General features: G+C 44.6%; 1 protein-coding gene across 1 annotated transcript; it reads right to left on the bottom strand.

The window, feature by feature from the left end:
- Window positions 1-1,586: 1,586 nt before the first annotated feature.
- Window positions 1,587-16,148, bottom strand: prdm15 (PR domain containing 15). Its single transcript, XM_079355723.1, has 24 exons — window positions 16,034-16,148; window positions 15,404-15,443; window positions 15,222-15,315; window positions 13,961-14,114; window positions 13,705-13,857; window positions 12,989-13,097; window positions 12,541-12,615; window positions 12,246-12,452; window positions 11,496-11,726; window positions 10,381-10,475; window positions 10,215-10,302; window positions 9,943-10,110; window positions 9,739-9,833; window positions 8,833-8,964; window positions 8,170-8,310; window positions 7,814-7,977; window positions 6,820-6,899; window positions 6,448-6,567; window positions 6,175-6,306; window positions 5,507-5,590; window positions 4,749-4,924; window positions 4,594-4,674; window positions 3,883-4,104; window positions 1,587-2,824 (listed from the first exon to the last, which is right to left on the bottom strand). The coding sequence occupies exons 2-24, from the start codon at window positions 15,432-15,434 to the stop codon at window positions 2,288-2,290; spliced, it is 3,369 nt and encodes a 1,122-aa protein (XP_079211849.1). The 5' UTR covers window positions 15,435-15,443; window positions 16,034-16,148; the 3' UTR covers window positions 1,587-2,287.
- Window positions 16,149-17,279: the final 1,131 nt, after the last annotated feature.

Below are 17,279 nucleotides of genomic sequence, written 5' to 3'. Positions count from 1 at the left end.
AGTGAAGTCGGCAGGTAGTCCTTTCCTGCAGGCGTTCACTACACTACACTAAGACTCGATGTTTCCGACGCCACATGAAAGCAGGGAACGTCAAGACGATACGATACGACACTCTCGCAGTTCAGTTTCATGTTTGACCGACACCAGCTCCTAAAATCAGGAATCCTGTTTTTTTCCCTTAGTGGAGGAGTTCGGTTGACTCTTATTGGCTGTTTTGATCTACTCAGGTGTATTCATCTCTTCTTAAAGGGATACTTCACCCATTTACATGAAGCTGTGTATCATTAGAAAGATGGTCGTAGTGTTGAATGGTCGTGAGTCCAGCCCTCATTTTGCCCTGAGACGAGAAAAATATGTTTTTCTTTGCTTGAAAGTTTTCTTCATGTGATGCAAAAAGCGTCATATCCCTTTAATCATTTTTGAACTCTTTGTGAAAAGATGTTGCCAGTCTTTATCGCCCTCTGCTGGTGTTTTTATTTTATTTGAATGAAAGCATCGAGCCCTGTGTTACAGCTCGAGTGCTTTAACAGTTTGAGGCAGAAACACAAATCCAGAAACAGGAGTGATGAATCGGATTTGAGAAATGTTCCTGAATGTGTCACAAGTGAAAGTGTATATTTGTATTTCCTGTGGAGCTCTGTGTCTCCATACCAGCGGTGTTTGGACTCACTATCGTTCAGAGAGGAACAGATATGAGGATTATGAGGAATTTAACATCTGTTTGTCTTTTTTTTTTTTTTTTTTACCTACTCAATGTGGTTGGTGCTTTTTATTCACTGTTTAAATAACCGGAAGAAAAAAAAAAAAACAATGCTGCATTACACTGGAACCATCTAGAGCAGAGGTCTCCAACAAGGGGCTCACGAGTTACCACCAAGCAAATCCAAAATGTAAAAAAAAAAAAAAAAAAAAAGAATAAAAAATTATCTACACGATGCATAAACGAAACCTCACTTATAGCAAACCGTATCTACTTACTCTAGTTCTATCTAATTAGAGTACAACACGCTGGTCGACAGCATGCAGTGTCAGAAATTAACCCATTAAAAAGGTAAGAATATAATATTAACATAGACTGCAAATACAAAATAAAAATAAGGCTAGTCGCAGAAGCTTATGAGTTGTTTTATTTTTGAAATCCTATCAAAGTTTGGAGACCTGATCTAGAGGACAGGTCAGTGAATACGGACTCACTGAGTTTCTACTATTTATACTACAGTATGTAGAAAGGGACAAAGAGCTTCCGTCCTCTCGGCCAGGTCAGTCCTGTGAAAGTTGATCTCAATGGGTTAATATCTGCTTTAATTCAAGAATTATCTGAACTGTTTTTGGAATTTGTGTTGGTTTGTCAGAACGTGGGACGACTCAAGGTGCTTTTACCCTGCAGGACACGCCGACGCATTCACACCCTGATTACGAAGCAGCGGGAGCAAGTCGGTGTTAAGTGTCTTTCCCAACGACATGTCAGACATGTTGCTGCAGGATCTGGGAATCGAACCCTCGACCTTCCTGCAGAGAGTTGACAACTCTACCAGCTTTTTTTGTACTTTTCTTGAACTTGAAAGGAATTGTTTGTTATTTTTAGTGATTTAAAGAAAGTTAAAATCACACGTGTCTGTATGTGACAGACAACCTTATTTAGACTTTGCAGGATTTAGAGCAGCCGAAATGTTCCCCGCGTGATCGTTCAACACAAACAAACGATAAAGTAACACAGATAAAAACAGCAGGGTTTTTTAAAAAAAGGTATTTTTTGAAAAAAATAACAGTAGAAAAAGGTTTCCAGTATTCATCCAGACAGTTCAAAGACAATAATTACAGTTTTACAGCGTTTGAAAAGAACATTTTATACATAAGACTCTTTAAACCGATATGCTGATCGTGACTTCACACATGATCTGGTAAACAACGTTTCACTTTCACTTCTTTTTTACAGTCCGGTACATTTTCAGATTGGATTTTTGAAGCAGCAGATTTGTGTTCATGCAGGTTTTAAAAAGTGAAAATAAGGCATTTTAAAGTTCATCGTGTAGCTTTGGTTTAAAATGGAAAAGATTCAGTCTTTTCTTTTTTCTTTTTTTAAATTTCATGGCTACGAATAAAAGCCACTTTGTTTTTTGTCAATAAAAACCTCTTCATTCATTTCATGGGGCGGAGAGGCATCCGTGTGAAAGTGATCGAAGCTTTGTACAGTTTAATAGAGAGTCTACTATGTTACAGTGTGTGTGTGTGTGTGTGTGTGTGTGTGTGTGTGTGTGTGAGGTGACCTGCACCTCCGTGCTCTGTGTCAGTAGCTGAACATCTGCTGGGCCGAGCCGCTCTGCTGCTGCGGGGTAGACGGTTGGCTCTGGACGGACTGGCCTGGATCTTGTCCATGATTCTGGCCGTCCTGACCCTCCACCTGACCCCCCTCCAGGACGGGAGTCACCTGGCCCCCCTCAGCTGCAGCTACGGACCTCCAGGCCAGCGTTGGGGCCTCCAGCTGGTGGCTCAGGGGATTGACGAGCGTGGTGACGTTAATGAAGTGGGCGACAGATTGCTGCGCCGCTCCTCCGCCCGGTCCCACCGTCTCTGGGACGAGCTCGGCCGGCCGGTTGTGGATCATGGCGGAGCCGCTGACGGCGTCGAAGGTGACGGTGAGAATGGAGTTGTCGAGGGTGAGGGGCCGGTCGCTGGCGGTGAGGTGACCTACAGCGACGGGCTGCAGGCTGGTGAACTGTGCAGGGGCGTGGCTTGTGATGGGTGTGACCGTGATGTTGGTCAGACCCACGGAGCTGTTTGGGGAGGAGGATGAAGGAGCGTTGGGATCAGCCAGGACCACCACCTGAAAAATAAAGCAAATATTTGTTGGATATCAAAGCAGAAGAAGAATCACAGCAGGAAGACCATTTCAAAGAATTACAACAGACCATTTGTTTACGCAGAAGTATTTTTAAGGTCACATTCTGTAAAATCCACTTCATCATGTTTCTCTAACATGTGTCTCGAGTCTGTCTACAAACCCCCCAATGAAGAGAGAAGTCCATCCTCTGTCTTCTCCGGGCTCCACTTTTTAGAAAATGTGAGCTAAAACAGGCCATTTGCAGAGTTTCCCCTAATGACATCAGAAAGGGCAGTAGCCCCTCCCCCAGGTGGGTGTTTGTTCTGCCCTCTGAGTCTACCTTGTCACTTTCAACAATAAGACATGGAGCGTGAAAGCCCGAGCCACCCGAGCCCTTCCAGGGAGGGGGCGTGGTCAGACACAGCTCATTTACATATTTAAAGCTACAGACACAGAAACAGCCTGTTCTGAGCAGGGCTGAAATAGAGGGGTTTATAGACATGGGAATCGTCTCTCCGATTGCTGGCAAAACGACCCTCAGACTGACGTGTGGGGAGCGCCAAGAATTATTTAAATTTATTAAAAAAAGAAGAATATGTGACCTTTAACTTTGTGTTTACTTGATGCATCAACTTCTCATGTATAATTATAACTTCTAATGTACTTGATGCTTCGATGTTTAGACACCTTCTGTCAATCAATCCGTTTTATCATAATTTAACCCACTTCAGTTTTATTGGAACAATTCATTTGATGACACCTTGATAACTCAGGAGAAATGATAACATAACCCGTTCATAAAGGTCGTTAGCATAACTAAAACAAAATCAGTCCCCTTGAAAACAGAACCACGACTGCGTTAACATAAGTTCACTTCTCCCTTCTGTCCCCCCCCAATCTGGTTTTCCATCAGCAGGTTTTTGGTCAGCTGCTGTCTCGGGGCATCTGGCAACTCAGCGAACAAACCTTGGGCTGACTTCTTATTCTCTTTTGAGAAAGAGCAGATCAGACATGTTATGACCACGAGAGGACCAGCGTGTTGTGAAACACTTTGTCTGTACCTGTTGGATACTCTGCACAGCAGAGCTCGTCTCCGTCTCGTCTCCAACGATGACAGCGTTGAATTCAGTAATGGATTCGCCCCTCGGCTCGGTGAAATCGGCGTACTCGTCCGACTCGGAAAGCTCCGGCTCAACCTGGACTCTCTGCTTCTTCTTCGGGTGTCGAGAAGGTCGGCTGAGTCTCTCGTGAGCCATGCCGTCTTTCTCCAGAGTCAGAGAGGGCTGAGGAGGAACAGGAAATATATTTCATCAGAACACAGAGACCGTGATGAGACACGTACACACGACCGCGGGAGTGCGTTTTTAAGCACATCCAGACCGTTTCTGAATGTAAACACAGGTCGGTCGCATATGTGATGTAAGAAAATATTTTGTTGCAGGCAGTGCGACGTTTTGAAACGCAAAACCCCGGTTTATTGACATCCACAAACACGCAAACGCATAACAGGGAATTCGCATATCTTCACTTTGGTCGGAGGTTTTTAAAAGTTTCGATTTCGATGCCGTAAATCTGAGTTTTCGAATGGATGAAACTTTGTTTCGTGAGATACCCGGCTACGTGTGGGCGGGGCCTAAGAGACTTAGACTGAACTTTATTGATCCTTTGGGATGTCTCCCTCAGGAAATTTAGGAGAGAGCTGCTGGAGAGGCAGCCGTCGCTCACTGCGCCGGAAGTAGTATCCTAACCTTGTTATTGTGACGTTATCTCACCTGCACAATGCTGATGGATGAATCGTTGATGGTGGAAGGTTCCTGAAGATCGTCAAACTCATCTATCCTCACAGACACCACCTGAACACGAAGGAGAACAAACGACATGTCAACGTGCTCGCTGCAGGGATTTCGACATGACTGTCGTGACTCACCTCGGGGTGTTTGCGTCTCAGGTGGCGGTTCATGGAGGCCCGTGTGGACACTTTGGTCCCACAGAGGTGACAGGACTGAGCCTCCACCTTCTCGTGGGTCAGGTGGACGTGTTTCTGCAGCATGTACTCCGTCAGGTACTTCTTATCACACGTCACACACGTCCAAGTCTTACCCACTGGAGAGAGAGGGAGAGAGAGAAACCAGTTTAACCTTTAGACCAACACTGATGTGCTTCTAACAGTGGCCTTCTTCAGACCACCAGCTGAAACACGTGCTGACCTCTTTCACTCGTACTTGGTGAAGTTGTGCCAGAAAACTTGACTTTGCTTAAAGTGATACTCAGATAAATTTTTTTTTTTACCCGTGATTTCCCCGAACCTCCAACCAAGTTACCATTTTGCACGTGAAAGATAAGAAGAGCTTTCATTTCTTCTCGCTCTGACGTGAGTGTGAGTTTCCAGCAGGAGTATCTCGAACACTCAGTCAAACATACTGAGCAAATACAGCCGTCTAAATGGATCCAGTTCATGTCAAACCCAAAACACCTGGAAATATAAGTACATAATCAGAACCCCCCCCCCCACCCTTTGAGTTCCTTCTGTCTTTAAGTGGCTCCTTTTATATTCCAGCTGCAGAGTCTTGCAGCGTTGCTTCTCAAACTCTTTAAATTCGGAGGAAAGAGAGCTTCATGTCTCCCATAATTAGCTCGTCTCGTTTGTTTCATCCTGCAGCTGTTGTCACCTCCGAGCACACTTGCCTGTGTGGATGAGTTTGTGTGTTTCCAGCGTCGTCCTCTCACTGAACGTCTTTCCACACAGCTCACACATGAAGTCCTTTATTCCTGCAGGCAGACGGTCCAGAGAGTAAACACACACACACAGCAGGACAAAACACTCACACTTTAAACGTTGTTACTTGTTAGCCGTTTTCACATAGTGTCCTGACCAGACTGTTCACATATGCTCCTCACAGCGGGAGGCAGAACAAAGTCCGCTATTTAATGTTATAATGAAAATATCTGCCTTTATATCAATGCAATGTGCAGTTCAATGGATTCACAACATGAACAAACAGCAGAGACGAACATACTGATGAACAGAAAACGTGATGCAGCCTGTTAATGATGTGCACGGAGATCATAGTGAATATTCTCTGCACAGGATATAATAAACGTCACTCCCCCTCCCGACGGCTCGAAGGAGAATTTTCTGCAGAATATCCTGCAGCGCTCTCACAACAGCTCACTCGGACCTGCTGCAGGAGAAGCACGAGGGTCTGACGGGAAAACGTGGCCGTGTGCGTTCACACATGCAGTGTGAAAACTCTTTAAGTCACTTCAGTTCAGACAGAGATTTTTTGAGATAAGGTTTCTCTGAATGCTTCTTTGTCTCTTACATTTTCAACCTGCTCCACATGTAATCTCACCCGTGTGTCTCTTGTAGTGTTTCAGCATGTTGACCTTCTGGGCAAACTTGCGGTTACACTCCTTACACTCGTACTCTTTGATGCCCTTGTGAAGCTTCATGTGGTGCCTCAGAGCGTGCTTTGTCTTCATGCCTGCACACAAAAAAACACTGACTCCATTAGACAACAATCCAAACGTGAGGTCATGTGAGTTCATGGTGCAGGAGGTGACACGGTGAAATGACATGATGAGTTATTAGGATGTGTCTGATGCAGCAGCGGCGACGTCCTGACCTTTTCCGCACTCCGCACACAGGAAGTCTCTGATGTCATCGTGGACCCTGAGGTGCTCCTTCAGCATGTCCTTCCTCGCAAATGATTTGTTGCACTTGTCACAGCTGTGGCTCTTCACCCCTGAAGGATCAGACAAAGAAGTCACACATAACCACGTGGAATTAAAACGTTTTGTTTTTTTAAATCGTCATCGTGTCTCTGTACTTATTTAACCGTTACACACATTGCCCCAAAATATCTCATCGTCATGTGAGCAGGTCAACAGGACTGTAAACCCTTTCTGTGGGTTTTTTTTTTCTAAGTAAATTTTGAAGCTGTTTAAAACATCTGATGATGAAACACACGAGTGAGAGCTCACAGGACGGTGCTCACCTGTGTGGATGATCTTGTGCCTTTCAAGGTTACCGATGCTGTTGAAGATCCGTCCACAGACTTCACATGGATGGATGTATCTGTAAAACAGAGGATTACTTTTTACTGCTAACCAGAGCTCTAACACGTCCTGACATTAACCTTCTCCGTAGTGACACACTGAGGGCATCACTTGCTCATACACTCTCGTTACTCGGGTGCAAACGCGCTTATAAAAAATGGTCGTCCTGCTCCGCAGCATCCACATAAAGACGACGAGCTTAGATGATGAGGGAAGGAGGCGAGAAAGGACAGCTCGAAGAAAAACCACAACAGGTGTATCCTCGTCCTGCGGTACAGCGAGCTGCTGACGGCCTAAGAACGATTCATCAGCTGACTTTAATAATAATAGTCAGGTCAAAGTCATATTTACAGACGAGAGATCATATATTTTTACATTACACAGAAGCACAAAAGCTTTCATCATCACTGGAAAGTCTGAGCGTGACATCTCGAATAGCTCTCTCTATAAGACTCCTTTTGCAATAAGGTCAATCTGCCCAGAACGGGGCCAAGTTTCCCCCAATGGCTGATGCTTATCATTGAAATTTGCACAAACGGCACCAAAGAAGGCGCCGACGCCCAGACGCCATGGAGTGTATTTAACCCTTTGCACATGTTTGGTGGTTTAGACGTCGTCTTTTTTGCTCATTTGCGCAGGTTCAGCAGGGCAAATCCTTCGATGAATCAGATCCTGAACTCACGCTGGACGTTTATAAATTTAAAAAAAAAAAAAATGGACTCCTTTCCTGATCTCGTTTTTCTTAATCACAACTTAAAAAAGTCTCTTTGATATTTTGAATAATAAGTCTCTGTGGGTTTATCCCAATCCTTACATTGTATCTTATTTTGAAAGGACACAGCTTTACTGTACTAAAATGAAAACCCTTGAAGCAGACTGTGGAGGATTGCGTGCGTGTCTGCGTGCGTGTCTGCCCCCCCCCTGTGGTCTTACTTTTGCACTGCAGGGTCAGGCAGCTGCTCTCTGTGGATCACCAGGTGAGCGTTGTAGGTGGCCTTGAGAGCGAAGCGTCGGTTACAGATCCCACAGCCGTAGCCTCTCTCCTTGTGCTGCTCCATGATGTGCTTCAGGTACTCTCTGCCCTTTGCAAACGACAGCTGCAGACACGAGAAGTGGGACGACGATGAATATGCTGTTGGCTATGGTTTGGGTTGTTGAACAGCGTATGCTCATGAACTGTTTGGTTAAAACTCAAAAAGACAAAACATTTGATCCGGTCTGAGTCTCTGAACATTCAGATAAAGTAAATGTTTATGTGTTGAAGTCCGGTCTATCAGGACAAAGCTTACTTGACATTTCTTGCAGTTGTATTTATGGTGCTCTGGATCGTCTTCCTCCTCATCGTCGTCGGTTTCGTCGCTGTCATCTGCAGAGATGCCGATCTTCTTGATGAAGCCCTCTCTCTCCTGCTCGTCCATCAAGGCGATGTCCTGGAATAAAAACAACCGACAGATTTGAATGATGGCTCTGTTCCTCACACAGTGACAAAGCCTGATTAATCAAATCCAACATCAAAGTCCATCCTCTCCGTCTTCTGCCTGCTCCACTTTTCAGAAAATGTGTGCTCAAACAGGCTGTTTGGAGATTTTCCTGTCATGACATCACAAAGGGCAGTAGCCCCTCCCCCAGGTGGGTGACACTCCCACAGCTAGGTGTTTGTTCTGCCCTCTGAGTCTGCCTTCTCACCGTAAACAATAGGACATGGAGCCAGAAAGCAGCGAGTACACCAAAGCCCTTCCAGAGAGGGGGCGTGGTCAGACACAGCTCATTTACATATTTAAAGCTACAGACACAGAAACAGCCTGTTCTGAGCAGGGCTGAAATAGAGGGGTTTATAGACATGATCAAATACAGGATCAGAGTGGATTTACAACAACACACTTCACACACGTTTGGAGGAGCTCTTCCTGATAAATGATAAGAAGTGAATCTTTCTCTTTCGTGCTTCTTACCTTGAAGTGGACATGAATGTGATCTCTCAGGACGTCCACACGGAAGAACTTGCGAGCGCAGATCTCACAGGTGTACTTCTTATCACCGTGAGTCAACAGGTGCTTGTTCATGTTACTCCTGCAGGAGAACACCTGTACAAACACACAAACACACACACACACAGAAGAGGTTTAAATGAATTACTTCAGCTCACACACGTACAAATTTATTTTTCTATCTCTCGGACAGAAAAACAGTTTTGACTTCCTGCTATAGACCATTATAGTTTTGGTTTCTGCTGTGTGTATGTACCTCAAATGATAGTGAAAGTTTTTACATTTGAATAAATCACCATTAATAACTATTTTAAATCACATGTTAGAAATTCTTTCCTTTTTTTAAATATTTAAATACAGATAGGCTTTTATTTTGAAATGTTGTACTGGCTTACGTCCTGATTGAATATATACCTCCCTTTTTTGGGGGTGGGGGTGCAGGCTATTTATGCCTTTATTTTAGAGACAGGACAGTGGATAGAGTCAGTAACGGGGAAAGAGAGAGCATGTGGGAGAGGAGCCACTGGTCGGTCAGTCTCTCTCTCTCTCTCTCTCTCTCTCTTACCAAGGCCCCACAAACCAGCTTTTATTTTGAAATGAAATAAGGAACTTCCAGAACAACTCAACCAAGGAAAAAGGAACCTGTTACTGATCAAACTAATAGAGGTCGATGTGTGATGTCATCAGGTGGATATGACTTTGGACTCCAATGTGAGACATTCAAAGACACAGCAGTGTCAGTGTCTTCTCCATCACTGAGAATACATGGAGACACGGGGACCACTATCTACGGTGAGTCTGAAGGGTCAACAGGGACCTTAATTAACAACTATAAACGGGTTAATGGTGACAGCCTCAGTGTGTGCTCACCTTGCCACAGATGGGACAGGGTGACGGCTCTTTCCTGTACTTGGTCCCTTCTTCCCCGTTCGCCTCCAGCTCCTCTCTCTTCATGTGCTTTGATCCTGTACAGACGATTCAGCAAGAAGCTTTTAACGCCTCACAAAATAAAATAAAAAACCATGTAAAGACAGACCAGAATCTGGACGTTCAATTCCCCTGAGCTCTACTCACCCACGCCGTGCCTCCTGTGGTGCTCCTGCATGACGTCTTTGCGGTAGAACATCTTGTTGCAGATCTCACAGGAGTAGAGCTTCTCACCGTGCTTCTTCTTGTGCTTGGACAGATTACTGTTTGTGGAGAAGAACCGCGAGCAGATGTCACACTGAAACGTCTTGTCATCTGAAAAGAAGAAGTAGAGATTTGTGAGAACATTTTATTTTGAAAGGGCGTTGAAAAATCAGATAGACTGAAGAGCAAACAAACACAAAGAAGGATCCTCTCACCTGTGCGGCAGTTGTGAAACTTTAAGGCATTTTCCAGGCGGAAGGATTTGTCACATGTGTTGCATCTGTATTTGTACTCCAGGTCGGGCTGTGGGAGCCAATCAAATCACTTCATATTGTTTAACAAGCGATTAACATGCAGAGGAAAAGATGGATTGGGACTCACCATGGTCTTGCTGTGCTTGTAAGAGATGTGCTGCTTCAGACTCTCCTTACGGCTGAACAACTTATCACATTCGTCACATTTGAACAGCTTATCGCCTGAGAGAACAAAACAGGAGCGCGTCCATGACACCGAACATCCACGCAGCTCAACTTCTACTTTACTCGGCGAAAAAACCCCAAAAACATTTGAAAGGCTAATGTGACAGAAAAGGTCAGAGGCTGTGAATATAACGGCCTCAGAGAAACGACAGTGATCCTTGACTGATGCTCTTTGACAGGATAAAGTGCTGAGTCATGAAATTTAAAACAGGTCACTGTTAAATATTAATAAAAGTCAAGAGTGCAGATTTTAACACAGTGAAATACATTTAGCGTTAGCCGACATGCATTAGAATGCATGTGTACCTTGAATTTCCCTCGGGATCAATAAAGTATCTATCTATCTATCTATCTATCTTAGACAGAATCTGCTGAAGGGAGCAACACAGCCGAGGTCAGATACAACCTGGAGCACGACCAAGAGGGCTTCAGCGCACGCCAGAAAAAAAACATAAAGAAAGCGCCAACAAGCTGTTTATAACTGAGTATAAAAAGAAGAAGTCAAGACCGGCTGGTTTAGGTCATAAATGTATCAGTGAGATATTTGACGCTCTGAACAAAGGGAACGACGCCATGACTGACAGCTCTGTTGACAGCTGCCGCTCCTGCAGCGCAGCGTGCCCCCGATTAGCAGAGAGGAAAAATAACACGAGCTGATCTCTGCTCGTGTACAAGACGGAGTTGGAGGCGTGTCTTCCATCTTTATCTTACACACCACGCAGGCTGCTCCTCTAGTTTGGCTTTATTCAGTTTGTTTGTTTCTATCGCTAAGTGATTTTGGTGTTTTCCAGAGGGTGTGTTTGAATAAATCCGAACACTAACCGGACATCACCCGAGATAAGAACACAAAGTGACCGGTGAAGGCTTTTATAGAAATACAAACTTGCGTGTCGTGTAGAAGATTAAAGTTTTAGGAGTCGAGGTCCATCAAAGAGTCGACGCAGACTGTTTAAGAGGACGTCTGAGCCATGACGTGACAGAGATGATGCATCGTTAAAGTGACGTGCACGCTCGTACCATGAGATCTGATGTGTCTGTTGAGGTTGCTGCTGTTCTGGAAGACTTTGTTGCAGAGCGAGCAGCGGTACACCCTCTTGTGCTCTCTGACTTTGTGTCTCTTCAGGACGGCCGGGCCGTCCGTGGCGTTCGACGTTCTGCTGCTCTCTGCTGCGCCCGTCGTCCTCATCGTCGTCGTCGCTGCCGACCGTGACGCCGTCGACTCTGAGCTCCGCAACGGAGGCTTCACATCTAAACGCATCAGGGAATCCAAGGTCAGACAGGAATCTGAGCTTTGTGAAATGGGAATATGGATGAAACTAACGCTGGATCTCTAAACTCATTTTTGACCAATTAAAAGCTTTGTCGAAGCTAAAGATCCAATCGAGTTCATCCTAACGTCTCCCGCTTTCTGTCTTGAGTTTGGCTTGGTAAAACGTTGCGAAGTGTCATGTTTGACACTCTTGTTCGGCTCCATGTGACCTTGAACTAGCATAAACACTGACATTCAGAAATATCAGGCTAGCACTACAATAAACACAATTAGAAATTTTTGTTATTGGATCTGATGGGGAAAAAGTTTGACTTTATAAATGTATGTTGTCTCTATGGTCGAGTTTCCTGCATTTGATTCTGAAGTATAAGAACAGTGGAACAACAAGTGTCTCTGTTTCCTGATATAAAGGTCTAACTGTTGGGTTTCGTTGCAGGATGAGGCTCGTCTGAATGTTTTGTTCCTTTGAAGAAGCTCGTCTTCCTGGGCTCTCTCACCTTTGTGTTTGCTGGCGGCGGCTGCAGCTCCAGGCCTGCGTCCCTTCGCTCTCCTCCCTCGGCCCGGTCCTCTCCTGGGAGGAGCTGGTGGAGCTGCAGGAGGCGGGTCTCCCTCCTCCTCCTCCTCCTCCTCCACGGGGCCCAGGCTCTCTTCGACTGGAGACACGGTTACTGTCTTTACCTCATCGAGATGACTCAGCGTGCCGCCTGAGGAATCAGAGTGTTTGACCATGACACAGCATAACCGACTGAAACCTCACGAAGAAGTGTCTCTGGATGTTTGCAATCATCCCACCTGCATTCCTTTCTTTAGCTGCTGATGGCATGTGGGCGCCGGAAGTGTCTGAATTAGCAGACGAAGGCGTCTCATCTACAATAAGAGAGAGAGAACGAGTCATTAAGACTCCTGAAGCTGATATGATGTTTCACTGCAGTTCGGTTCATGCAATTTAACAATACAAACTGAAGGATCATTTCAGGCCACGAGGAACACAATCAGAACCAATGCAGCCGCATTTCAAAATAAAGTCACATGTTGGATGTTGTTAGCTGTTAAGACATCAGCTGAAGTTAGCGTACAGTCCCTTACCTAGCTTGAGTTTACAGTTTGATAGCGTGATGCATTACGTCAGGAAGAAGATGGAGCGACTTGTCCGCAGTTTAAACCCCGCCTACCGAGTGAGCGTACGTCTGGCTGTGTCAACTTCACCTCACAATAAAACCTGAGCCGTGATGTCAGCTACCTGCCGCGGCCGCTAGCGGTGGAAGCGGAGGCTTCAGCATGGGCCTGTCCATCTTCTTGGCGTAGAAAGCTCCATACCAAACCCTCAGCTCTGATCCAGGCAGCACGTCCTGGGAAAAAAAAAAAAAAAAAAAGGAAGAAAGCCCCTTTCAAAATAAGACATCAGGACAAGTTAGAAGTCATTAGAGAAGAAATGCTTCCAGTGTTTCCCACAGGGTAACGTGAGGTCAGTCCTGCCTTAGGGTGTTTTTTTAAAATTAGGTCTGGTTGTTTAATAAACTCTAAATTAATTTAGTTTTTGCAATATTATAAATAAATAAATCAGGTCAGCCGGCCCAGGTATCGACTAGATGTGGGGAAACGCCGTCTCAAACTGGTCTGCGTCGCTACTTTTCCCAGCACAGCTTGCGACACACAGTGAATGGGAGCGACAGTGACTGCAATCACATTCATGACTTAACATGTGTCAGCGTTTTTACACGGGTACACGGGACGCTCCGCTGTATACGACACAGCCAACTTTACATGATGAAATACATGAAGTGACTCGTCTAAACCAGATTTTAAAGGTGATCACTTTTTCTTTTATATCCTTTGAAGCGTGCAATAAGAATGCTTTTCTATGTTTATTTGTAAATAATTCAAAGTGATGTTATTGATGAACGAGCTGAATGATAGGCCGTCATCATCAGCAGCTCTGACAGCGGCTGGTCGTACCTGTGAGGTGTTGAAGTACACGCCGTCGTCCTGCTGGTAGGCCGTCAGATTCTGGTGTTTGTGGTCTCTGGCGGGTCGCACCAGCATCATCCAGTTACAGTCTTCCTCACTGCTGGAGTCGAAACAAACCACCGACCCGTCCTTCTGGAAGATCTGAGCGTTGATGGATCAACAGAGAAAAGAAAAGCTATCACAACCATCCTTTTTTTTTTTTTCAGATTACAGCTTCGACAGTGTCTTCTTCACACGTCTGCACCTTCAGAGGAAACGCTCCCTCTCTCTCCAGGTGGAGGACCCTCTTCGCCTCAAACGGCCCGAACCGGGTCCTCTTGACCAGCCGGCGCAGGACAAACACCCCCTCCTCGCCATCATCCGCCGGTCTGATCTCCAGGCTGTTTGGTAAAGACGACCTGAAACAGAGGCAGAGGGGTTTTTAACCCTTTGATTACTGAGTCAGCCACAGAGACACTAAACCACCTCCTCATTCGATGTGTGAGCGTTGTGGACGTCTGTACGGAGAGCACCATGAAGCCTGTTTCACTCCGTTTGAATCTTTGAAACATTTATCAGCCAGTCCTGTCAGACACAGATTTATTTACTATTTACTTTTATGATTGGCCAAAAATATAAGAGGATCGAAACCTTGCTCCAATGCTCTCTACATGCAATTCAGTTTTTTGTTTTAATGCAGAATAGAAAAAAACTTTATTGTTCACCAAAGGTGCACATTAGGCTCTCCAGATACATGAAGTATAAATACATTCAGTTCTGTACAATGATTTGAATTCGAGCTGCAGTACCCACTTTAAACACTAGGGGCCACAGGTGCATACTGCTCCTTTAAAAACATAATGTCTTCATTTAGATCTCTTTTGACATTTTGTGACGTTAAGAATCGCACTTGAAGGAGGACTTTTTAAAAACGGTGGCAGATGAACTGAGTTCAGAGGCTCAAACTGGCAGAAGAGGAGGACTGGGAATGATCCGTTAATGTCTACTTCCCGGTCCCATCAGGGATTTGTTTTCTGTCCACTACTTTGTCTGCCGTTGATACAATCTTTAAGAGTTTATTCTTGAATCCAAAGTTCAGGTGGATGTAACTTTGTTGTCTGTGTGCGTGCGTGTGTATGTCTGGCCAATTAAGATAATTCTGATCCTGTGACAGAAAGGACATTTTTTTTAGCTCTATTTTGATTCTTAGAGGGGAAAAAACTCTCCAATGACTGACAGCCAATAACATAAAAAATTGACCTTACCACACATTGAATAATGGCGTTTAATCCTATTGAACTTTGGTTTGCCACATTGTCAACGTAAAATGAATAAAATCGCGTCCGATCATCTTTACAATATGTAACATTACAACAATTCATTATAAAGTAAGAAGTGTATGAATTATGACACACTGTCCATCTTTTTTGCGGTGACGGTGACTTACTGAGATGTGCTGCAGATAATGCTGCGGGTGACGTAAACTGTGGCGTGAAGTTCACACGGCTCCACGACTTTTCACTCACCTGGCCCGGCTGAGGACGAAGGAGTCCTGGACAGTCACCAGTGGTCCCAGTTCAGGACACTCAGAGTCATGGTACTGCCCACAGTCCTCACACCCTGCAACACACAACACACCTGTCAACACACACACACAGAGACACACACACACACACTAAACACTGTCAGAAACTAAATCCATACTTACAGATCAGCTCATCTGATGTCTGCTCAGCCATTATGACAACCTAAAAGATGGAAAGAAAGGGAAGCTTTTACATATAATAATAAGTATCTGGACATTAACAGTGATAAAGACATTTGGATTTATTTATTTTTTATACAAAGGAACTTCTTGTAAGAGTGTGTTTGCGTGTGACTGAACTTCAGAGGCTGGATCTTAACAGTTAATCCGGGACAGTCCAGGATCCCTGCATGCATGAGACCTCCGACATCAACACAATTTGATGTTTTGTGACAACAATAACCGGTTTATGTTGTAAGCGGTTCAATGTGTAACGTGCATGTTATCATATGCAGTCCGGGCAGGAGAAGGAGATCCAGGATTTGAGTCGTTCCCAAACTCCAGCCGGGTTTTAACTCCGATCTGAAGCGGCTCCTCTTCTGCAAACTGTAACAAAGAACAGGCGGCATGGCGGATGGACCGGAGACGCAAACCACCAAACCGGAGTCGACGCTCTTGAACGCCTCGCAGACGGCCTGGAAGGCGGCTCGGGAAACCCCGGAGCGTCCCGGACCAACCCTCTGCACTTTGGCTACAAAACTGCGTCGCTAGTTTGTCGAGAAGCGACGCACAGCGGAAGGAAAACACGTTTACCTTTTCTGCAAGAGACCCTTCATTTATCGAATCCTGACTCCGGGTTCCAATCCGCTCCAGAAACGGCGCAGGACCGGAAGCGAACCCAGACTAGTGCATGATGGGAACTGTAGGCGTTGCAGGCATGGCTCGTACATGACCTTACCAGGCAGTAATTAGACCAGGGGTGCCCAAACTTTTTTTTCTTGCGGGCCAAAATTGTCACGTTAGAATCACTCACGGGCCACAGGTTTTTTTTTAAATATTGGAAGGAACTTTTTGTATTTTGACCTCTTCAAAAAATAATGTAAATACACAATAACTAATTGCAGTGGGAAACTGTTGTGTTCTAATTTTTTGGAAATAATAGTCAGGCTTTTATAGGTCTCCCTCGCTAACATGAAAAAGAAAAAAAGAACGAAATATGCCATCTGATGAGGCCTGGGGCCAAAATCTTCTGATTCTTCAATTTGAAGTCAAGGGCCACAAAAAATCCACTCAAGGGCCACAAATGGCCCCCGGGCCGCACCTTGGACACCCCTGATTTAGACAATTAAACGCTGCACTTAAGTTAGCTATACCAACAATCTTTACCGTCAAGTTACTTTTTTCAAGCTATTGACTGATGAAGTACTGATGAGGTGTATTTCACATAACGCATTTATTCACCAAGTCTACACTGTTTATACTGTATGTAAAAAAACAGAAAAAAAGATGTGCAGAGTGTACATAAGTAAGGCCCCTTTCACAGTTAGTGAAATGCACAATGCATGAGCTGCAGTTAATATTTGGTGACCGAGTGTCTTACTGTTTAACTTTAATTCCTCATTTATAATAATCCCATTCTTAGTAATAATTATGCTCACGTAAATCCATTCAGAAAAACTTAAATTAAGTGTTCTCATGGTAAATAAAATAAAAACATGATGAAATGACACTGAAGAGAAGTGAATTCAGAGTAGATGACACTAATAATGCACTAAATGCTAGAAGCTGATACTTCGTAAGACTTCAAACATGCTAATCCTAATTTAAAGGTCACATATTCTCCTCCTTTTTAACCAGTGTAAATAAGTCTCAGAGCTCCTCAAAAGACGTGTGTGAAGTGTGTTGTTATAAATCCACTCTGATCCTGTATTTGATTATGTCTATAAACTCCTCTATTTCAGCCCTGCTCAGAACAGGCTGTTTCTGTGTCTGTAGCTTTAAATATGTAAATGAGCTGTGTCTGACCACGCCCCCTCTCTGGAAGGGCTCGGGTGTACTC

Source organism: Symphodus melops, assembly GCF_947650265.1.
Source record: "Symphodus melops genome assembly, chromosome: 11".
NCBI lineage: Eukaryota > Metazoa > Chordata > Actinopteri > Labriformes > Labridae > Symphodus > Symphodus melops.
The sequence above is the reverse complement of the archived record's forward strand: the minus strand, read 5'-3'. Positions and strand labels throughout refer to the sequence as shown.